Raw genomic sequence first — 25620 nt, 5'->3', positions numbered from 1 at the left:
TTTAAACATTGTCTATGCTTACTCACACAATGTATGAGTCATATCTAAGTCTGGCTTGGTAACTTTTATATTTACACAGCTTTATTAGGACATTTGCCATTCTATAACATCTTATAACAATTATAGAATCTGCTTATAAATACCTACATAAAAAACTTACACAGAATTTATCAGTTTTGCATTGAATGAATATATCAACTCAATGAAAGTTGTGATTTGTTCAAATGTTAAGTCTTTCAAGCCAGAAATTTAATCTTTCCACATACTTAAGCATTAGTTCTCTCCATAGTATTATGCTGCTTTTCATGAAAAATCAAACTATTGCTAGATTAATGTCTTATTATTTGGCATTTTAATGATAATATAATCATAAATTCATTACTTCATCTTGTAATCAATTTTTGCAGCTAAGCATAACCATATATATTATGAGTTTTATGTATTGTTCTTGTGTATCTGTGACTTGGTATATTTATTGATTTTAACAATTTTCCTAAAAACTCTGGAGATTTTGAATATATGACTAGAATATCTTAAATAAAAATTATTTTAAGCCTTCAACTTCTGTTCTTGTAAGAATCTCCTACTTCTTTAAGGATATCAATGATTTTCTTTGTTTTCATTAAAATTTTTCATACACTATATTTTGATCATATCCCCTCCCCACTATTCCCAGATCCTCTTTGTGGCCATCCAGCTTCATGTTCTTTCTCTATCCCTCTCTTAAAAAAATAAAATAAAAAGTGAAAATCATAACAAATAAGAAACCAGTAAGACAAACAAAATAAAACAAAACAAAAAGCCTCCTTCCCTCCCTGGCCCCAAAACACATGGAATCCATTTTGTGTTGGCCAGCTATGTCTGGACATGATTGCCCTAGAGTGTGGATGATAATCCAGTGACACTCCATTGGAGAAAATTGATTTTCCCTTAAGGTATCAATTGCAAATAGATTCTTGGGTAAGGCTGGGAAGGATGTCAATGATTTTCTAAATCATTTGAAATTGTCATAAATCTGTTACCCTTTATTATATTGATAAATTAGTTTTATAATGACAGATTTTCGACTATTTCTACTGGTCTATCTAAAAACATTTAATGATTGTAAGAGTCAGAAATATTAGAATGTCTACTGAAACAATCTTTTGTAGAAATGGCTGCATAAACAAGACCTGAAAAATGGCAATATCAGGAGACATGATAATGTGGAAGGAGAGAAATTGTCATGGGTCCCTTCTCTAAACAAAGAACTATAGTTAATGAAAGACCGCTGAGAGAGAGAGGATTAGCCTTAATCCTTCCTGAGAGAGAGGAAGAGTACCTTAATTGACTTTCCAATACAAAAGGGCCAGTCCCGAAATCATATACATACAAGCAACATTTGAAATGGATTCAAAAGGTTGTTATTTATATATTCATGCATATATGTGCACGGCAATAATAATTAAAGAAAAAGATGCTGTCAATCTGAGAGGGAGTGAGGGAGTCCAAGGGAGAGGTTGAGAGAGAAATGGGAATGGGGAAATGATAAAATTATATTTTGTTTTTCAAAAAGATAAAAATTAAAAAGATATAAATTTGGAATGGAGAGAAGAGTAGAATGCCTCATGACTGCATTAACATCACATTGAGGATCTCTGCGTCAGTGACTGCTTCTAAATCAGCTTATGGATTTTCTCCCCTCAGGCTGGGAACACAGGCCAATCAATAGAGTGGACCAGGACTTGAGTTTAGATCTGTAGCACGACACAAACACCAGACCATAGTGCTGCAGGTTCTGTGAGAGATCCTGTATCACACATATATGGAATGCAAACAAGGGAGATGACCAGCAGTGACCTTAGTTCTCCACAGGCATGCTCAGATATATGTATGCACACCTATGCACATGTACATGTACATATAACACACACACATACACACACACACACACACACACACACACACACACACACACACACACACACACACACCCCAGGGGGGATTATCTAGGGAATAGTTTAGATAGGTTTTATCTTTCAATGATAATAACTTTCAGGTCATTAGTGGGGAAGAACTTCAGCTCAATTTCATTGACTCGTCTTATGTGGAAATCTTGTTCAGCACATTAGACTATGCTTTATTTAGACAAGCTTCTGATAGCACGTTACTGCCGGAAAGGGGATTTCATGTCAGTTTCTTTTCATGTTAAATGGATATATTCAATATATTTAAGGAAAAGTATACCTCTAGGAAATCATTCCTCACTAGTATTTTCCTATCAAATTTAAAAACTAAAAGGCTAAAGCTGACAGTGTCCTTGTTTATCTAACTGAACTTTTTTACTTGCCTATGACAATGACTTGTATTGTACAGACCTTTAAGTAAGTCCGTTGATCTTGAGCCAACTTAAGCTAAAAGAGATCTCCGAGACCATCACTAAATTGACCTCTACATTTTCTAACCCAAAGACCAAGTTTATGGGTAGACTGATCATGCTCATCAGACTTGCCCTCCATAGGTAGATCATATATTTTGTAACAGTCATTCGTTGCTTTTTTTACTTTGTGATGGAATATGCCACAGAAGAGAACTGGAAATGTTGCAAAATGCAATGAGTAATATCTATCATAACCTGAATACTATGCTGTATTAGAATTTCCTCTGCCAAACAAAACAGTTAATTTCTTCTAAAAGCAGCCCAAAGGAAGCTTTCAGGACACAGGAAGAACACATTCCATTTCTTGCCAGAATATAGCATAAAGTACCTTTAGTGTATTTCATGATGGAGTCCTTATTCTCCTCTGAAACCCAATGACCTGGGTCATCATGGTTAGGCTTTCTATTGGCATTTTTCTTTTGCTCTTCCACTGGAACTGCACATTAAGCTCTACCTGTAGCACTCTATGGATGCTCTAGCCTACGTTCCAATATGTTTTATATTTCTCCAGCAAACTAGTTCTAAATGTTTGATAAACAGACAATTTCGTATATCCCATTTCTCAGTACCATTTTTTTTGTTTTGTATTTTTGTTGCTGTTGTTTTGTTGTTGTTGTTTTGTTTTGTTTTGTTTCTGGGTTGTTTTTTGTTTTGTTTTGTTTTGTTTTTGAGATAGGGTTTATCTTTGCAACCTTGACTGTCCTGGAACTCACTATGTAGACCAGGCTGGCCTCAAACACAAGAGATCAGCCTGCCTCTGCCTCCAGAATGCTGGGACTAAAGGCATGTCCCACCACACCCAGTACCAATTATTTTTATTAGTTACTTATCATTGTGACAGACTACTTAACAAAAACAGCTGAACAGATTCAAGACATTCTCAGGCTCTCTGTTCAGAGGATACAGTACATTGTGTCAGGGAAGGCATGGTGATGAGACGAGCCCCCAGCTGTGGTGACAGAAGTGTTTGCTTGCAGATGGGACCATTTGGATTCACAGTCAAACTCAGAAACAATCTTCCAGTCTTCCTCCTATGGTCCTTGATCTTCCAGTTAACTACCCTGTCCAAAAACTTTCATACTCTCCGCCAAACAACACCATTATTGAGAAGGAGTGTGCAAATGTATGGACATGTGGGCAGCATTTCATCTCAAACCATACTGAGCAGGGAAACCATTTGCAACCTTTCTACATTTATGGTGATATATTGTGTACCCTAACAACGTCTGCCTGAATATCAGAGAACAGAACAAGCCACTAGATTAAACATAGAGACCAGGCAGTTGTGGCACACACCTTTAATTCTAGCACCCAGGAGGCAGAGATCGCCTGGATCTCTGTGAGTTCAAAGACACCCTGGACTACATGAGATTGATTCAGTCTAGGAGAGAAACAGAGCCAGGCAGTGGTAGCACATACCTTTAATCCTAGTACTTGGGAAGTCCACACCTTTAATCCCAGGAAGTGATGGCTGGGTGGAGAAAGGTATATAAGGCATGGAACTAGAAGGCCTTTCGGCAGAAGCATCTCTTTCAGCTAGAAGCCCTTTTGGCTGGAGCTTTTTCAGGCTGAGGAGTCCTAGAGGCAAGAAGTGGCTTGTTCCTTTGTCTCTCTGATCTTTCAGCATTTACCCCAATATCTGGTACCAGGTTTTTTATTAATAAGACTGATTTAAGATTTGAGCAACATACATTCTTCATGATGGCCTCCACTATTTAGTCAGTTTATAATATGCTGAGAGGCACACTTCAAACTCATAACCTCTGAACTCTTTAGATTTTTGTTAGCTTGACACTAACCACTAACATGTGAGAAGACAGAACTTCAATTGATTGCTTCCATGAGACTGACCTTAAGTCTAGGGTGGTGGGGAGGCAGTTCTCAAGTAACAATGTAGGAAGCAGAGCCCACTGTGGATGTTTGGAGGGATAAGAAAGGTATATTAATTACAGTATGGAGAGCAAGCCTGTGAGCATTCCTCTTTGGTAAGTTATTTATTTTTAAGACAAAAAAAAAAAAAAAAAAAAAAAAAACCTCTACTACATTCATGGAAGCCTGAATTTGAAGAGGGTAAGACCAAAAATAATTACAATGATCCATATATATGTTAATTGTGTCTACTTCTTGATTCAATTGAGTCCATTTTTTTGCCTATCACTCTTGCTAAATTAATCAGCAATGTATACCTTCATTAAAACCCACTGTGTCCACTGTGTGTGACATCTCCAGCAATAGGGACTTGCCTTCAAATCTTGTAAGTGATCAAGGGTGATAGCAATAGCAAAGCTTATACTGCTTTAGGTGTCTCTTAGTTTCCTCTGACCAACAATTCAAAAGGTTTTCGGTTTGGGGGTTTTGTTGTTTTGTTTTGTTTTGTTTTTGTTTTCAGACAGTCTGTGGTTCTTGAGATTCTTGTCACCTCAACAGTGTCACTTCATTTTAAGATATAGATGCTCACACACACACACATACACACACACAACACACACATACACACACACACTTACACATACACACACACACACACACATGCTATATGCAATTTTAGGTAAATATAAAATAATGATTCCCTATATATTTTCCGAGCATCCATACTATCGTTTATCCCTCCTCCCCACCTCTCCTTTCTGCATTGTCCTCTCTCTCAAAATAAAGCTCCCTCCCCATTTTCCCCTTCTCCCCTCCATATCATCTATATCCTTCGATTCCTCTACGCAGGGCTCTCCCCACCACAGTCCTTTTCGACTTTCCTCACTCTGTAGTTACTCCAGGTTCAATACTCATGCCTGAAGATGTGGAGTTAGGAACCACAGAAGAGAGGGAATGTATACTGTTTGTCTTTCTGGTTTGGGTTATATCACTCAATGTATTTTCTAGTTCCATCCATTTATCTAGATAGCATCTTGGTGGTAACTGACAGCTGTATAATTGGAATCAAGGGTCTTAATAGGAGGGAAAAATCATGCCTGGTACTATAAACTTAGCTAGCTACATGTAGCTGGTAAGGCCATGGATCTCATAGGAGAACCGACTACTGCCACTTTCCTATCCAGTTTAATTCCTAACTACATTGTCAATACTTATCCCTATACTCACAGGTAAATGTAGATCTCACCCCTCATCAAAGAAGTTTCTTTTTGTAGCAGAAAGAGAGTAATACCTATATAACTGCAATACAACTTCTGTACCTAAGACTCAGTGGACATAGTGAAAAAGAAGGCAGAAATGTGTTGAGGACCAGGAAGTCTGCTCTGAGACTGTAACAAGCCTCCCTAAACAAGTCCTAAACAATTCCAACACTGGTTAACGTCCCAGTGCAGATGGTGGGTGGGACCTCTAAATGCAAGGTTACAAGCAATTAACAGCTGCTGAGAGTTAAAATTACTATACCCCTGGGATGAGCCCCTGATTGATTATCCAATACCAAGTGGTCAACCCTAGAAACATACATGCCAGCAACACTGAAAAGACTAATCAGGTGTGGTGATATATTGTGTCCCCCAATTTATATTGTGTACCCTAATAATGCTTGCCTGGAGATCAGAGGGAAAAAAAAACAAGCATTATAAGTAAACAAAGAAGTCAGACAATGGTAGCACACACCTTTAATCCTATCACTTGGCACGCAGGAATCTGTCTGGATCTCTAGGCGTTCAAGGCCACACTGGAAACAGAGCCAGGCATGGTAGCACATGCCTTAAATTCCAACACTACTCAACCGTGGAGGTCTGGAGTTCTGTACAGACAGACAGGAAGTAACAGAGCTGTGCAGAAAGAGGAAGTGAGATGGTAGAGACAGAAAGGCATATAGGCATGGGTATACAGGAAGTAGGTCTTTTTGGAAGCTGAGGAGTTGGTGAGGTGAAGTTGGCTGTGGCTTGTCCTGTTCCTCTGATCTCTCAGTTTTAACCCCAATATCTGGCTCCAGGTTTTTTGTTAATAAGACCGTTTAGCAATTTGTCTTACACTCGGGCTTTTATTTTTGTGTTTAATATCTTAGTAATAAAAATGATTTATTTTGTGGAAATTCAAAATTCATGCTTTATTTATTGGGTTAATCTGTTATCCTTTTAAAGTCATGTGGTCTTTCTTGTACCTGAAGTGTATACTATAATACACTCTACTCTATGGCCCACTAGATATAAACTCTTACATTATTTTCAAGAAGTGTTCCAATATATCTGTGTAGAAAAGATAAGTGCTGGAAAGTTTGCTCAGTGGTTAAGAACATTGGCTACTCTTTCAGAGGACCAGGGTTTAATTCCCAAGACCCACATGACAGCTCACAACTGTAGTCCCAGGGGATCTGAAGCCCTTTTCTGAACTCAGGAGGCACCAGGCATGCACATAGTACTCAGACATACAGGCAGACAAAACCCTCACACATGAGAAATAAAATAAAATGTTTTTTAAAGAAAAAGTAAATACATTTTTGGTCTTTACAGAATGGGAAATCTAGTCTAATAGGCTCTGACTTTCAATTGAAAACAGTAAGTTTGGGTTATGTAAACAAATGTGTCCTTCAAGAATGCTTACTGGAGCAAAAACATTAAGAACCACGAGCTTTATTTGGTTATCTGTAGTTACTGTGAGAGCAAAGTAAAAGGGAACTAATAATCCTCAAGACACCTTTCAAACCACATTCTTTTTTTTTAACCTCACAAAATTAGCTTTAAAAATATTTTCCACAGCCAGGCAGTGGTGGCACACACCTTTAATCTGCACTTGGGAAGCAGAGGCAGGCGGATCTCTGTGAGTTCCTGGCCAGCTTGGGCTACAGAGTGAGTTCCAGGAAAGGCACCAAAGGTACATAGAGAAACCCAGTCTCGAAAAACCAAATATACATACATACATATATATATATATATATATTAGTATTCACATGCTTAATATAAATACATTTTAATATTTTAATGTCTTATATATGAATAAGTACAAATATCTTAGTTTTATTATTTGGATAATTTTCTCATAGGTTGCCAGACTCTTTCCAGTCCTGATTTGTGGAGGTGAAAGTAATGTGTGGTGTTAGATTAAAATGGCTCAGTATTAGAAAATAGCCTCACCATACACAATACTAGACTTATTTAACAGTATCAGCGAAGAGTAAATTCAAGTCAGAAAGGCACTGGCCAGGAAGTTCAGTAATTGCAAATCACATGCTCTGGAATCCCTCCCTGGAAGCAGCCAAATGTTTCCAGTTGTTTATAAATGTCTTCACCATGGAACAGATTCTTCAGCACAAATTATTTGTGTCAAATGTGATGAATTATTTCAGGTTGTTCATTGAACCAAAAATATTTATTGACTACCTTCTGTGTGATAGTTTTCATCCAAATAGGTGCACAGATAATAAAAGCATTTTTCTAAAAGTAAAAATAATTTTTCTTTTCAAAATTATTGATCTTTATTTTTATTATGTGTATGTGCATGATGTGTGGGTGGATGCCATATATGGGCAGGTACTGGTGGGTCCCCGGGACCTGGAGTTACAGATGGTTGTAAGGTGTCCCACGTGGGCTTTGGAAGCAGACCCCGGGTCCTCTGCAAGAGCAGCAAGTGCTCTCAAGCACTAAGCCGTCTCTCCAGCCCCATCATTTTCTTCAGAAAATCATATTAATGAGCTTATGTAAGAATCAAGTTTTAACCTAGCTTATAAATTTAAGTTACACTGACTTACTTTTTAAATATGTTCAAACACAATAACTGCCTCCTAACAGCCTTTCAAATTTACTGAGTGAATTATTTTTTAATAGTTTTGTCTTATTCTGGAGGGACTACATACAATTTTACTCAGGAAACATGAAGATTATAGCCGCCTGTGCAATCCTGGTCTTAGATGTAATTTTCTTTTGTTTTTACTAATTAAACAGTATGGAAGCCTCACATGGTACTATAGCCCTGTGATCCCAGCACACAGGTGGAGGCAGGAGGATCAGGAATTCCCAATCACCTTTGCATATTTAAGTTTGAAAGTAGTCCTCAGTACTAAAAGGCTAAAAGGCCCTGCCTGATAGCACCTCTTGTAACCCCAGCACTGGGGAAGTGGAGACAGGTGAATTCCTGGGGTTCAATAGTCAACCAGCCTCACAGAGAGCCATAGTTTTTCCTGAAAGATCCTGTCTCAAAAAACAAGGTATAAAGTTAAGAAGACACTAGGCAGGTGGTTATTGTCTGTTTAGAACAACACTATACACAGATGTGATCCTTTCAGGCCTAGTTTCTTCAAGACTCTTACCATAAAGAGATATAATATTTTTGTATCTGTTGAATCCTCATTGCATCTTTGGATTAAATCCAGCTTAATGATGGCATAAAATCGCTTGTTTTATTGAATCAAATTTCCAAGTATTTTGTTGAAATTTTTTGTATGTATATCCATTAACATAATTGGTCCAGGATTTTTTCTTTGTTTGTCTTATCTTCTTTTTTTTTTATTTTTTATTTTGAAAGCTTTTCTGGAAAAATAATATTGGACGTAGTTCTCTGGAGATCTGGTAGAAATTGGCTGTAAATCTATCTGTTCCAGGAATATTCTTATTGTGAAATTTCATTATTTGTCATTAAATGTGTTTGCTCATCTGTATTTTCTTAGTTCGTTTAAGTAGGTCACATGTGTTTAGATATTTATCTATTCTATGCTTTTCAACTTGTTGAAATAGTCCAAAATTTTCTCTAATTATCACCTAACTTTCAAAATCTGTGTAAAACTCTATGGTTTGTCTCCAATTTTATTAAGGTGGATTTTCTTTTGATTAGTTAGACCATTTGTCAAGTTTGGTATTTTCAAAGAACCAACTCTCTATTGCTTGATTCTTTGTATTGTTCTTTAGGTACATTTATTGACGTTTTTCTTTTTATTAACTTGTGCCCTGATAATCATTAGTTCTCTACATCTATCAAATCCTTGCTTGACTGGTTTTCCTTTTCTAGTCCATGGCTAGATAGTTTATTTGAGATCTTTAAGATGCAGTAACACGGAGGTAAAGATTTTCTATTTACAACTGCGATAATTGTGTCTCACAAGTTTTCATAACTCATGTTGCCATTTTAATTTGATGCTGGGATTTTAAAAAGTCATTTCTCCTCTGGTTTCTTCACTAGCCAACCAATATTCAAAACTATATTGTTCAATCTCGATATGTTCTTTTCGTCTATCTGTCCTTGTAGTAAGATTTATTGTTACCAAACTTTCATGTTCATAATTTTCTTGCTCCTCTTTGTGTGGTTTTCTTCTGCATTGCTGACTTAGTTGTCAGCTTTGGATGGTTTTAGCACTTGTTTACCATGGGATGTCTTTGCTGCTTCTTCAGTTTTTACAGATAACATTCAGGGTACAGGAAGAGTGATTGGCAGCCTTGATATACATTTGTCCCTTCTTTCTTTGCCTGAAAGTCTCTGCTGAAGTTTGGTGTTATTCTGATAGATTTCTCACGACAGCACTCATGGCTCGCAGCTTTCTGCTGCACACTTAGAATTTTAACAATTAGAAGATATGGAGGGGTCCCTTTGGTCTTCTATAGTTGGGGTTCCGTATTTGACCTTTACTGGAATATCCTCCTCAGGACATTTCCTACTTTTGGGTGGTGACTTCCTAGCCGTCTGTGATCTGTAGCTGTACCGTTGCCTCCTTCTGAGCTTCTATAGCTGTTTCTCTCTTTCTCTTCTTGTCATACTGGGTCTCCTTTGTTGCCTTAACACTCTTTATTAACAGAGCAGCACAGAGGAAGCTTCTCATTTACCATCTTACCCTACAAGTCCCCTGCATCCTTTCCTTTCTTATATTCTGTTTTACTTAGCTGTTAAAAATTTATCAAATAAATGAATAATATCTCACGCATCCATTTCTACATATATTTGCTACCCAGTGTTCTGCACTACGGCTTTGCTTATAAATAAGATACATGCTAAAAGTTAATATTGTTGGCTAAGGCACTAATTGCAATGACAGTCATGAATTTGGCCACCAAGTGCACCATTATCAAGGAACTCTTCTGGAAATTCTCTGACTTGTCTCAATTTTGCACAATTACATCCTTTATAATAAGTAGGAAGTGAAAAAAGAGAAAGACTTGGCTAGGTAGTAGAGGAAATTGTTTTAAATCCTTTTTGAGAACCACATAAACCAATTACATTAGGAAAAACTTGTAGTTTGGTGGCATTTTAACATGGTTTAGTAAGAGTCTACATAAAACCATGAATGCTTTTGATGTAAAAATTAGGTTAATAATTTAGTCTTTCTAAAAGAGAATAATAAACATATGGAAAGCATTACAAGGAAAGGCACACTAGCTAGAGGTCTATTAAATTTAAGAAAAAAGCATGTAGTATTTCTTCATGAGAAATGTTGGGCTTTCTGCTCTGTCTCTATGCTAGCAATTAACATGTGACCATTATTTGTAGCATTGGATATTATTTGTTTTACTCTGCCTTACTCAATTATGAAGGCTCAAAACATTTTAATGGAGAAAAATGAGCAATTGTTTTATATTAAGTAGATTAACCAATTTGTTAAACTGCTGTTTTATTTAGGGACTTGGGGAATATGAAACAGGGTGAAACTTAGTTTTTACATAAAATTGGAGACATGTATCTAGGGCTATGTATGTTTCTTCCATTACTAAATTGTTGCACATTTTATCACCTCGTTTTCTTGCTCTATTGCTTTGAGTAGTTATAAATATCCTTAACTTACATCTATGATCAGAATAATTTCTCTACATTAAACATATCTGATAAGTTTCAATTATTAATGTCCACATACCCATGTAGTCCCATGAGTTACATGTTTAAGTGATTAAAAACACAATAAAACCTGAAAATCCAGGAAAGGTTCCTCTACTAGTTGATTAGATGTGCTTTCCAGACTAAGGGGGACATTCCATTTATAACTCCCATTTGTTTCCTACCACTGTAGCCAAGTTTCTACTTATTACATGTCTCCTTGCCTTAATAGTAACTTCTAGTTTGGAACACTGCAAACTGTTTCCCCACCCCTGAATTAAAGCAAATGATATCCACTCCACATCCACCACAAATTTTACTAGAAACCACTTCAAAGATTCCATTAAAATGAAGTACGACCATTGCTTCCTGAAGCCAAGGTTAGCCGTGTTCCTAATGAAGCTGGACTCTCATTTCCCCTACATTGAGACGTTAAGATTTTTTCCAAGAGTTTTGTTTCTTGTTATCTAAATTTAAACCTGCTTGTTCTATTGTTGTTACTGCCATTTCTATTAAAAGGCGGGGTTAGAAATGGTCTCTGCTAGGCTTTTCTTTATGCAGGACTGTTAAAGACCAGCATCCACATGTGTCTACAGTGACATCCCAGTGCCACACCCATCTGTCTTCAATGAATTTAAAATTCTAAAAGACTTAAACATTGTCTGAATTATGTATAGTTTCCAGAAAGTGGGAGGGTATGTCTTTCAGTTTTCAATATCTTATCAAACTACAGGCAACCCTAGCAAAAATGACACACAAAAACGAAAGAAACCTCGATAATTTTGAAACATTAGTTTCCTTTGCTCACCTCTGTTCTTGACCATTTTTTCAGTTGTTCATTTATGCACAGCATATTTCCCAAAATGCAAGTTGCTGTGACACTTTTTATCTGTGTGCTTACACTGAAACTAAAAATGAAGCCCTTGGATAGTACGGAGCCAGAAGAAGACCACTCTTTCCCCGGACCTCTTTCCTCCCTCCTGCCGTCTGCCTCCCAGATTTACATAGAGCTTGTATATATTAAGAAGGATATAACAGAATATATAACTACAGGTTCTTACAGCTTTTACTAACTACAAAAGGAGCTGCTGAAGACTATAATATCCACCTCTTCCCTGATACATACATACACACACACACACACACACACACACACACACACACACACACACACACACACACACACAATTTGCCAAGAGCTTAGCTCAAACAGAAATAGCATTCCTTCAGAATAGATATGTGATTGAAAATGACGGGTCCCGCTGACCCACAACTATCTGAAAGCAATTCATCTGGTGTGTCTTTCAAATTCAATGTAAAGCCAAACTCTAAACTCAGGAGGGCTATGAAAGTTTATGATGCAAAAGAGAGGTTTTCTATCTATTTTCCACTTGTAGTCAGTATCATGAAAAATAAACATGCTTATCTTCCATAGATGGGGAGGATTGTGTCATTGTTGTTTATCCTTTATGAGAGTGTGTTCTTTTGAGGAATGCTGGCCACATACAGGTTTTTTCATATTCCCCACTTGCTTGGATCCAAACATGTATAGTGTTCCCCTGTATTTCCAGTGCAGGATTCCAACGTTCCCCAAGGTTTCAGTACTTATCTATGAATAAAAAACATGCCACTCAACTGATCAAGCTTTCTAAATCTCAATCTATTCTTCTTTCACGCTATCTTCCCAAGCTATTCACCTCAGTGGTTGATTTTTTTTCTTTATGTTCTTGAAACACACACACTCCTTACTGGGAATTATTTCTTCTTATTCTATAGGTTAATTTTAACAAGTATAAACACATATTATGACAATCTGAGAAATACATTGTGAGTAAGTTCCATCACTGTGCATCACAAACCCAGAGTGGATCACTCTGCATGGCCTGGCGATTCAGTAAAATGAAATATATGAGGTTGTTACAGGCATAATGTTGCACTGTGTCTCTGTGTGTTTTTCAATAAACAGAAGTAACAATAAAACAGCAGTAGGGCTGGGCTTAGCATATATGAGGAGGCCCCCGATTTGATGGCCAGCATCAAACATACACATACACAAAAAGGAGAGAAGGAAGAGTGTAAAATACATGAACCCAAAATACTTGCTTTCTATAGTTGTCAATACTGGCTGTAAACACTGTATTTATATAATCATATATACAAATATACATATAGTTATAAATACTATGACTTTTGTGGTGTATTTTCATATAATTAGCAACACACATTTGTTAACAGCGGCATCACGGCATGTGGCTAATGTATCACATTAAGACATCACGATGACTACCAGGCCACTTGGAGAAAATAGTTTTTCAGCATTAATATCATTGTATGAGACCACTACTAAATGTATAATTTATTGTCTACTTAAATGCTTTTAAATATTTAATATAAATATAAAAATAATAAATATTGTTATATACAGTGACTATTATTCTGCAGATATGCTTTTCTTAACAATTAAAATCACAATAAATATAAAAATATTTAGTGCCCAAAAAAGAAGTATTTATAGGTAGAGACTAAAGACTTTTTGTCTATATTCTGAGACTCTACACTATAAGCCTTTATCCCCAATAACTAAACTACCATCCATAGAATAATAAACATAGTGTATAAATACATTACTACTCACAATGTGAAAATATAGAAGTAAAGAGTAAATATCAGAGCCGAGGGGGAACATTAGGCATGTGCTCAGGAACACCCAATAAGACAAAAGGTGAAGTTGGACACAGAATCCTGGAGCCATGCACATTTCTCTACTGTCATTGAATCTAGATTACCTAGGAAGGAAAAATTTTAAAGTTCCAGTACCCCAAAATACCACAACACCATCTTTTTTCCTTCTCACATATACAACACATGTCAGATAAGCTCCTCCTGATCTTTCTAAACTTCTGCCAACAGCTGCACATGATGGAACTGTAACATTAAGCTATCCAAATTGACTTCCAGTCTTACCAAAACACTGTAACAGTATTATCTTTAATTTTCAAGATTTTATCTGTATGGATATCAAATGAATCTATTTTTCATAAGATTAAGAAAATTTTAAAATAAAATAATTTAAATTTACTCTTTAGATAAATACACCTAGAATAGCATATAACTTAGTGATTCCTAGTATTCTAACTATTTAGATATTTTTCTTTAACTAAATAAAGGAATCTATTCAGTTAAAATAAACAAGTTATATTAAAAGTGAAGTTGTGGGCTCAGTGACAGAGTTATTGCCCAGCACACATAGGGCTTTACACTCGATTCCTAGGTGCGTGTATATGCATGTAATGTGAGGTTGCAAACTTTAGAAAAAATTCTTTAATAAAATAGTCTCTGTTCCTACTTCACATATATTCATCATAGAACAACCAAATTAACAAGAGATCATTCATTTCATGATTACAATGTTGCATGCTGCTGTTTTTTGTGTCTTTACTTCTCAACATATCATAATATTCAACTGTATTAAATTTTATAGTTGAGGTATATAAGTATTGAAATTAGAAGCCATAGGTCTAATAGAATTGATACTTTAAAAATAAAAGAACACCAACTTGACCAAATCATGCAAATAGTAATAAGACCTCCATTTTCTTTAAAAAAATCATGTAGCATTTACAAATATTTCATGCATGTAGCTATGTTGAAACATCATATTCCTAGAATCTCAACATAAACTATATAATACATATTGTTGTTTAAGCACTATATTTGCATTTGATAAATTTATTTCACTAAAACTCTCAACATGCTTGTATCATAGATAAACTGTGCACAACTACAGCATAGCACACCGAGACTACAAATACCTGAAGAGCTGTTAGGATGTTTGCAAGGGCTTGTCCGTACGTGTCATGGCAATGAACAGCAAGAGCCCCTGGAGGGATCTCTTTCATGACACTTTCCAACATCATCCTCATGCTGCCCGGAGTGCCCACTCCAGTTGTGTCTCCCAAGGAGATCTCATAGCAGCCCATTCCATACAATCTCTTTGAGACCTGTTGAAAGGCAAACTGCTGGTGAAAAAAAAAAAAACTGGAAATGAGCTGACACCAATCCTGCGACACGAGCAATCACCACCTGGAGATAAAAATGTCAACTCTGATGAGTTTGCCCACACAAAGTGTGTACGTCGGTTTCCTGGTCCTCTTTTGTGCTCACTAAATTTTAAGCCCCATATCAATATTTTGGATGAAATTACTATTATTATGTTATCTGTTCAAGTTTGTCTTAGAGTCACACCTACTTTATATATATCTGTTCAAGGTCAAGCTGTGATTTCATATAGAAGAGGTTGATATTTCTCAACTTTAATTCAAAAGAAGCATTGAAGGTCTACATTGGAAGGAGTGTTTCTTTGGGCATTATATCAGAGGTCATGAGTCATCAGCAGAATTTTCAACTCTGTCACTAAGGTTTTTAGCAATTAGAAGAATCACTTAATATTCCTAGCTTAAATTTTCTATCTTGTAAGTGAAGGGACTCAAGTCAGGTAAATTTCAAGTTATCTTGAAGCCTAATAACCAACGCTACAATGAAAGAGCAATGTGGACTGCATGAAGACATCATGATATTTTGGCAGAGGTTCTAGAATGAGACAAATAGAGATTTGGATATTAGCTTTCACCCAGATTATCCCTTTGATACTGGGGTGATCATGAGATTAATCTACTGTGCTTCGGTTACTGATTTGTTGAATATAGGTGACAAAATGTCCTCATCTAGAATGCTTTCCAAAGTATGCTTTCAAAACTAGCAATAATCAGGACAATGTTAATGGCATGTTTGGCTGCAAAATAAAGTGAGTAAAAGGCTTTTTTTTTTTTCATTCAACTTGTACTTGTCCAGAGCCACTGTATTATAGGCACTGTGCTAGGTTATGAGATTGATGAGAAAGTAATGTTGGCATGTCTCTTGTGATTATGGATACAAATGAGGGCCAGTTTTTTGCCAATATCACTGATATGCACAATCAAACTAAAATAAGACTGAACAAAGAAACAGGATTCTACATCATGTGTGAAAGGACACTGGACACTGGCCTAGAGCTGTCAAGCATGGGAGTGGAGTGCCTTGAGATAAAGCAAGCTTTAAAAGGGTGGAAGAGAGGGTCTGAAATGTGTTTGCGAAAGGAGACACACACAAAGGTTAGTGGGTTCCAAGCCACTGAAGTGTGAAAGGCAGAGAGCATTCCAAAGCAGGGAAAAAGTCAAACGTGCAAGAGAGTGCCACGAGCAAGCAAAAAACAGGGGCATTAAGTGTGAAGAAGGGTGAGAGTCTGCAAAAGTAATCAAGTTTCAAATAGTCATTTCAGAAAGAAAAGAATAAATTCACAAAACGTATTAGGTTAGCACAAAGGCCCCTGCAGCATGGTTGCTGATCATGAATTTTTAATACTTCTAATCTGTCTGCAAGGCTTCAGCAGCACCCCAGTTGTTATGGTATAAAAAAAAATGAGTATGCAGCTCCTCCATGCTAGAACAGTGCAAAAGGACGACTAACAGTCTGGTGTCTCCAAGAAATGAGGCCTGAGTCAAGCCCTTTGGAAATGTTCTTTAAAAAAAATCAATATATAGCAGTCCATGCAAATTCATAAAACAGTCTTAGATGTAAGTAAATTGATATAAAACCTAAGCTTCATCATTTCCTAGTGTACTTGCCTCTGTGATCAAGGACATTTAATATAAGACATAATTTAATAACCCTCATTTGAAAAATCTTCAGAGTTCAAATGAGTGAACAAGGAAGGGATTAACTTCAGCTGGACTAAAAGTTTAATCTACATAATTTGGGGCTTACTAATCATGTCACATTTACTGTTTCTGTGTTGTATCACAAAATTCATAATCTTAGCAGAAGTTTATATTAATATACTTTATCTACAAATAAATTTCTAAACAAATTCTCAAAGTAGAGTATTAGGTATTCATTAATATGAAGTGATGGTAAGAAAAAAGAGTTAGAATAGAACAAACAGATTTAAAAATCCAATATGCAGATTCTTAATGACTACACTCTATTGCCATAAATGTCTGTCATAAAAACACAGGCAATAATGAAGATCACAAATGAACAGAAACACTGAAACACGTGCTCTGAGGTAAGTATGCATGAGAAAGAGCTGCATACACGTGTGTGCACAACTGTCTGACCTTGTGATGGGAAGTGAAAAAGCATTCCTTTGGTTAAAGTCATGCACAAGCCAGATGGCTCTCTTGCTTTTACCCCTTTTGTCTTTAAAGCATCCAAGTTATAAAACTTGTCAGCCATCTTTGGAAAGTTAGAGCTGATAGGTCTATGTTAAAGAAAAAAGAAAATGAAATGACTAGCTAAGTAACAACACATCTTCAGTGATAATCTCAGTCATGTTGTCTGAGTCTCTAGTCTCTGCTATTGAAATTCAATAAATGATAAAGCAAACTGTCTAAATTTAATGATAATACCATCATTTTACCAGTAACCATAAGGACTAGAGAGGTTTCTTACTTCTGTGACTTTCTGTGGGGTGATGCTTCCTTCATATGGACAGCCCAGAGCACAGGACACATACCTACATTGAAAATACAGAGCAATATGATCCGTCAATCATTTCCAAGTTTCCACTTTAAAAATGAATAACAAAAATGCATTGAGCAAAGTTATTTTACACCTTTACCTTATTCTCCAACTATATAAAAATTATTTCATAGCATTTAAACCTTTAATCTATCAAATAATTAAAATTTGATAATGTTATTTGATGATGACAGTCACTAGAGAACATTATATGAACTTGTTTATACTATAGCAGTGGTTCTCAGCCTGTGGGTTTTGATGACTTTTATTTAAAAAATTATTTCACAGAAGTCTACTGAGACCATCCAGTGTATCAGATATTTACATTGTGATTCATAACAGCGGCAAAATCACAGTTATGAAGTGGCAACAGAAATAATTTTGTCATTAGGGGTCACCACAACAAAAGAAACTGCATTAGAGGGTCACAACCTTGGGGAGGTTGAGAACCACTGTACTATAACATCACATAAATATTCAAAACAGAAAACACTAGTGAAATGTAGTTTTATTTAGAGTTATAAATTTAATATTTAAATACCCAAGCCTTTAGAATTATATAGAGCTGGCATGCAAAAATGAAGAGTCTCTCCATACACCTATCTAGATGTTTTAACAACAAATACAATACAGCCATTATTCATTTCTAGCCCCAGGAAGTAGCCACCACCTCAGAATTCATCTTATTTCTCTCATGAGTATATCTAATTTGTTTCAAATAGAATAGTGTCTAATGGGCTTAAAGATTATGGATAAAGGTGATGGGGCAAATAGTATAAACATAGTTAAATCTGAAAGCTTCTCTTTTTACTATCTTTCTATATATTATATCTTGAAGAAAAGTATACAAAAATATGAAATACCAGTACCTGGAACCTGTAAAGTTACTTGAGATAGGAAACCAGCTTGGCAAATGTAAATGAATTAAGGACACTGAGATGGAAAGTACGTGTATCATGTAGGAGGTGGAGAAACATTACTGACAGAGAAAAGAAGACATGTTTATACAGCAGGCATTGGATGGATGGAGTTAAAGAAACCCAACCATTGCATCGACCTGGGTCATACAAGTGAAAGATTCGCCCTCAGAGCCACAGAGAAGGAAGGAAACATCCTGAGCTCACATTTATATTTTAATTCATTTTATTAAAAATTGTTGATACTTTTCTAAAAAAAAAAGGATTATGGATAAAGGTATTCTATAAGCTTCCTCAGCAACTCATTTCCACTTAAAGATAGTGACCTCTTTCCATATCATTATCAAGCTTGATGACAAGCCTCTATTAACCATTTTCAGCTTCTCTCCAACCCCACTTTACCGAACCAGCCTCAGACACTTTTACAATGCAGTCTTAAATAATGCATCATAAGCCTGGTGGTCAGGAATGAAGAAAGCCACGTGGGGAGAGAAGGGTGGAGGAAGTGGGGTTGGAGATACAGTTCTTAGTCTAGGACAAGAAAGATTCTAGACAGCAAGTGCTGTGTTTACAAAGGAGGCCAGACTTTGAGATGATTCAGAACTATTCTGAGGCACTCAGAAAGTTTAGGCAAGACCCTGAAAGAAGAAATTTGTTGTATAGAAATCTAGTCGTCACAAATTGGCTGCCAGAGGGAATACAGGAGCCAAAAGAAAACATACTAACATCTTCATTAAATTTGTGATTCACTAGAAAACTCAGAAGGAAATCTCTAACAGACTTGAGGTACACACTAACTGGGCTAGTTCACACCAATTGTCAGTGTAACTTAATTTGGAGGTATATGTTTAAATAAAATTTACATTTGATGAATGAAATAGATAAGCTGTTTAACAAGCCCAACACACAGTTCAAAGGGCAAGGAAGGGGAATTCGAATTTATTGGAAACATAGCTTGCTCTTCCAGTTCTTATATATACTCCATAAGTGGTTAAAATGTGACCAAGACACATGAGAGGAAAGGAAAATGGCATAACACTAGAGAAAGTTGTATAAAAGAGGAGAAATTCCAATCCAAATACAATGATTCTAGTAATACGCAAAAACTGATTACATTTGTTCTAAGTCCCAAACACTGAGATGTGACTAAATATAATGCCTAAGGTGCCAGTTGTGCCAGTTACATATCCTCCCCCCCCCTTTTTTTTTTTGAGACAAGGTTTGTCTGTGGAGCTTTGGAACTCATTCTGTAGACCAGGCTGGCCTTGAACTCACAGAGATCTGCCTGCTTCTCCTTTCCATGTGCTGGGATTAAAGGTGTGCACCACCACAGCCCAGCTCATATTTTCCTTGTAAATATGTTAAATAAGGAAAGTAATGCCAATAAACAACAGTAAATTCAAATTGTTCAAACCAAGCATCCTGTGCTTATTCAGCTTGTTGCTAAGCCATGACTAACCATCTGAATGCTCCTAAGGCCTAACTCTGTATGGGTATTTTCACTCATTCTTCACTAAATACTTTCCAAGGTCACTTCCTGTCTTCAATTCCACTCAACTATATCTTCACAGTATATTCCTCAATTTTGTGAGTGCCTTCTTTGACTTATTTACACGTGGAGTTACTTACTACAAAACTAATGCAGTATTCCTCAAACTATGTCTTTATCTGGACTTTAAGATTCTTAAAGCAAATTGGCACACAAAGGCCTGTAATCCAGAGTGTGCTAATCTCTTTTCTCAAAAGTTCTATTGAAGACCTCAACATAAAACTGAACCTGATAGAAGAGAAGTAGGGGACAGTCTTGATCTCATTAGTACAGGAAAAGACTCTCTGAACAGAACACTGCTAGCACAGGCACTAAGATCAACAATTAATAAATGGGACCTTGAAATTGAAAAGCTTACATACCATCATTCAGACAAAGGAGCAGCCTATATATTGTGAAAAAAATTTACCAACTATACATTGATAGAGGGCTAATATCTAATATCCAAAATAGATTTTTAAAAAATAGCTATCAGGAAAAAAACCTAATTTAAAAATGGAGTATAGATCTAAACAGAGAATTCTCAAATGGCTGAGAAACACTTAAAGAAAAGTTCAACATCCTTAGCCATCAAGGAAACACAAATCAAAACAACTTTCAAATTTCATTTTTTTATTGTAAACAGAGTCTTCTGTCACACAACACATCCCAATCACAGTTTCTCTTCTCTCAACTCCTTGCAGCTTCAACACCTCCCTTCTCCCCCACATCTACTCATCCTCTGTTTCCTCTTCAGAAAAGAGCAGGCCTTCAAGAGACAATAGACCACCACAACTGCTGTGGATATCACTCTATATAAATAAAACACTGATGGCCAGTGACCAGGCAGGAAGTATAGGCAAGACAAAGAGAGAGGAGAATTGGGGAAACAGGAAGAAGGAGGGAGAGACATTGCAGCCACCGCCAGGACAAGCAGCATGTAAAGAAGCCGGTAAGCCATCAGCCACGTGGCAAGGTATAGATTTATAAAAATGGGTTAATTTAAGATATAAGAACAGTCAGCAAGAAGCCTGCCATGGCCATACAGTTTATAAGTGATATAAGCGTCTGAGTGATTATTTTATACGAGGATTGTGGGACTGAGGGGCTTGGTGGAACCTGGAGAGAAGCCCTCCAGCAACACACAACAAAATAAGATACAATAAGACAAAGCAAAAACCCTCATATCGAGGCTGGACAAGGCAACCCAATAGGCAGAAAAGAGTCCCAAGAGCAGGCAAAAGAGTCAGAGAGACACACCCTTCCCACTGTTAGGAGTCCCACAAAAACACCAAGCTAACAGCCAAATATATACACATAAACCCCAACCCAGCTCCAAAGCCTTTGATCTGCAATGGTGACCTGCCTGCAACATATTCTAGTGCAATGATGCACAAAGCTTGTGAGAGTAACAAAACAACATCTGATTCAATTTAGGGCCCAATACACAAGATGGAACCCATACCTGACTCTGCTCGGATGACCAAGAACCTGATACTAGATAGCCCAGGAAACTAGGATAAAACCAAATACTACTGCTCTACTAAAAGAATATAGCAATAAAATGACTCCTAATGAATTCTGATACACTCATAGATCAGCACCTTGTTCAGTCATCATCAGAAAGGCTTCCTCTTACAGCAGATAGGAACAAATACAGAGATCCAACAGCCAGACAATATGCAGAGATTGAGAGACCTTGGAACATTCAGCCCTGAAAAGGAATGTCTACATCAAATCCACCCCCTTAGGTCTCTGTTTCTATATCTGATAGATTATGTGAGAAAAATTTCAATAAAAAGGGAAAAAAAACCAAAAGCATGGTGGCACATTCCTATAATAATCAGGGGTGGGGGAGCTAAGAGAAGTGCCACAAAGGAGGTCAAGCTGGGCAATTTAAGACAGACAGGGCTACATAGAAAGACTTCTATCCAAAAACCAAGAGAAGAGGAGAGGAGAGGAGAGGAGAGGAGAGGAGAGGAGAGGAGAGGAGAGGAGAGGAGAGGAGAGGAGAGGAGAGGAGAGGAGAGGAGAGGAGAGGAGAGAAGAGAAGAGAAGAGAAGAGAAGAGAAGAGAAGAGAAGAGAAGAGAAGAGAAGAGAAGAGAAGAGAAGAGAAGAGAAGAGGAGAGTGGAAAGAAGGAAAGAAGGAAGAAAGGAAGGGAGGGAGGGAGGGAGGGAGGGAGGGAGGGAGAAGAAAGGAAGGAAGGAAGGAAGGAAGGAAGGAAGGAAGGAAGGAAGGAAGGAAGGAAGGAAGGAAGGAAGGAAAAAATAAAAAGTCAATGTACTAGATAAACTGACCCTCATCCAGTCTCAGCCCCCTGTTTTATACTGATGGTAGGTCACATACACTTACATGAAATATACATTTTTAAGTAAACACTATACATAGGAAAAATATGCCAAAGCAGATGTCTGAGTTTTAGTTTTATGTACCATATTTCAGCAACCTATTATTTCATGTTTTCTTGCAGACTTCAGTTTAATGGTAAAAGTTTAAAAAGTAACTCTATAAGCAGTTTCTGTTAATTGGAGATGGTGATGTATCCTCAAGTGAATTCCTTGGAGGGAGACTGTCCAGTGGAGGCCGTTGGGTAGTCATTCAGAAGCAGCACTGCCTGCTCCTCACTGCCCACATAAAAGCGGATCTCTGAATACAGAGCCTCATTATCCCTCGAAATAAGGCTACCCTCCCCTTCAAGGTCAGGATCATAATCTATGTGGCATCTGGCCTCAGGCAGCAAGAAGTGCAGGACACACAAACTCTGCAACATGATTTAGACAGATGGCTTGGCTAATTCAGGTTGAAAGCTGAAAGTTTTGAATAAATGTGTTGGGCTATAAATCATTCGGTGAAGTGAAAGTTGGGGGAGACTGCCCTTCCTTTTTGGCAGTTGGGAAGGTTGCTGTTCTCAAGGTTGCAAGCTCAACAGAACTGAGCAGCCGATTGAAGAACGGCCATACAGTGGAGAAGCGTCTTCACAGTGAGTGTCTTCCACTAAAGAAACAGATCACTAATACCTCTGATGCAACATACTTTGGAAACAAAACAGACTTGGTTTGGATTGGTTTGGTTGATGGGTAAAAGGTAAATAAGGACTGCACAGATTGTGGCTAGAGAAAATCTGATGTCTCACCTCCTTCTAATTAGTAGTAAATATTAGTCACTTTGTATGAACAAATTATTGCTAAAATGAAACATTACACTTCACAATTGTCTTTGCTTTCTGTACCTAAATGAAAGCTGTGGGTTTTTAATACTATCTAATTAATAAGTCACCTCATCCCTTAGTCTCATAATTTCATTTTCAGTTGTTTTTTTTTTCTGGAAAGTTGTAAAGAAATGCCACAGATGCTGTTCACAGATATATATTCTTGCATTTTGTTGTCTTTTAAAAATAGATAAATAACTTAGGCTCCTAAGAGGGGGAGAAATGCACTGCAGCCTCATACAGCTCAGACATCAGAGGTAAAATGGCAGCCCATATCACACTGGCTATTTGCAGATTTTTCATGTTTCATGCTTTGATAAGTGGAGCCTCCAGACTTTTTATTTTATAATACATTTATAAGGACATAACACAGTGTGCTATAAAAAGAAGACATGAAATTGGGAGAAGCATGCAGAAGTGAGGAAGAGGTAAGAGAATTTGGAAAAAATGGGCAATTGATATGATTAAAATGCATTGTGTCTGTCTGTGTGTGTGTGTGTGTACACATATGTAAAATTCTCAAAGAATGAATACAATACAAAAATATAATCATATTTAAATTCAATGCAAAATTAGTGAAGAAAATAAAGTACTCAAACAATTAAGGATCACACATGCTAAAAGTTATATTTCTACAAATGGATAGTCCTCTGGGAAATTCAGAAATAAACCTCAAATTAGACAAAAAAAAAAGTGTTGGGAAGCCTATATCTGTCTACATTACAACTCTACAATAGAATACCCACAGTAATCCATCGATAAGGCTTTATAACGAGTTTCCTAAACTTTTCCAGTGAGAAATACTTTCCTCTAAATATTGTTCACATTTTTCAATAGACAAGGGTGTTTATATGCCCTTTCTTTTAAAGGTAAGAAAGGCAAAACAACTTAGTGATATTTGAATTTGAAGGTTTATAAAACATCTCTCCTTTTTATTGTGGTTCCATAATTTTGCCTTAAAATAAATAAACTATTATTTTATGACAATGGGTGTGCATTATCTTGGCTTAAATTTTTTTTAACAAGTTCTTCACATGAAAATTTTCTATTAAGCTACAAAGATAGATAATTTAAAAAAAAAAACCTTTATGGTATAGAGTTGGGAAGATACATTTCAAGAGAAACCACTGTGTGGTATATTCTAAGTCTGTTTGTTCTCCAAATGACCTAGGCTTAATTCCAACGTTGTAACGCCCTCCCTCAAAACCAATAGTCTTTAACATTCCACTGGCTGGTTTTGTGTGTCAACTTGACACAAGCTAGAGTCATCAGAGAGGAAGGAGCCTCAGCTGAGGAATTGCCTCCTTGAGATCCAGCGGCAAGACATTTTTGTTTTCGGTTAGTGATCAGTGGGAGAAGACCAAACCCACTGTGGGTGGTGCCATCCCTGGGCAGGTGGTTCTAGATTCTACAGGATAAAAGGCTGAGCAAGCCAGGGAAGCAAGCCAGGAAGTAGCACTCCTCCATGGCCTCTGCAACAGTTTCTGCCTCCAGGTTCCGGCCCTGCTTGAGTTCCTGTTCTGAATTCCTCCAATGATGGACTATGATCTGGAAGTGTAAGCCAAGTCAATTCTTTCATCTCCAACTTGCTTTTTGGTCATGGTGTTTCATTGCAGCAATAGAAATTCTAACTAGGACACACTTAATTAATATCTTTAAATTTTCAGCACTAGGGATCATTAAGCCAACCCTCTTCTCTTATAAATTGCTGAATTATTCTGCCACTACAGACTTTGCTCACTTCAACTAAAAGAATTACAGTTAAATCCAGCATAAAGCTCATCATATCTGGATATTTATATAATTCTTAGAAAACAAACTACTATATTTCCTCAATAACAAATAATTTATTGCATGTTTTGCCATGCAGAGGAACAACTCCAAATCTATGCTGCAACCACTGGCCTTGGAAGCAGGCAAAACCAAATGCAGACTTTCCCCCTTCCTTTGGTTCCATCATGCTAATGGCCTCCTTACCTTCCTGTCTCTGCTCTCCACTACGCTGTTTTCTAATGGTTTGCACATGGCTCTATTGCACGAGCCGCAGGACAGTGAACTCAGAAATGACATGACATGATAGTTCAATTCAAGGCAACCATGTAAACTCCTAAAAGAGAAAACTGGGTTTTTGATCTATGACAGTTTTTCCTCCTCTGTTACCCTTAATGGGATTTCCTGTAATGAAAGCCAGCAATGCAGATCCAAAGCAATGCAGTTTCTACAAGAAAAGAGTAAGGATCTCATATATACCGGCATTTGCAGAA

General features: G+C 36.9%; 1 protein-coding gene across 2 annotated transcripts in view; it reads right to left on the bottom strand.

The window, feature by feature from the left end:
• The window catches only part of Hmgcll1 (3-hydroxy-3-methylglutaryl-CoA lyase like 1), a 122636-nt gene that overhangs the window by 32263 nt on the left and 64753 nt on the right, over window positions 1-25620 (bottom strand). For both annotated transcript variants that reach the window (XM_006973739.4, XM_042281282.2), the window contains exons 6-7: window positions 17633-17696; window positions 14956-15144 (exon numbers count right to left, since the gene is read on the bottom strand). In XM_006973739.4, the coding sequence (XP_006973801.1) occupies window positions 14956-15144; window positions 17633-17696 (253 nt within the window). The remainder of the gene's footprint in view (window positions 1-14955; window positions 15145-17632; window positions 17697-25620) is intronic.

This window comes from Peromyscus maniculatus, chromosome 7 (genome assembly GCF_049852395.1).
Source record: "Peromyscus maniculatus bairdii isolate BWxNUB_F1_BW_parent chromosome 7, HU_Pman_BW_mat_3.1, whole genome shotgun sequence".
Lineage (NCBI taxonomy): Eukaryota > Metazoa > Chordata > Mammalia > Rodentia > Cricetidae > Peromyscus > Peromyscus maniculatus.
This window is presented reverse-complemented; position numbering and strand designations above follow the sequence as displayed.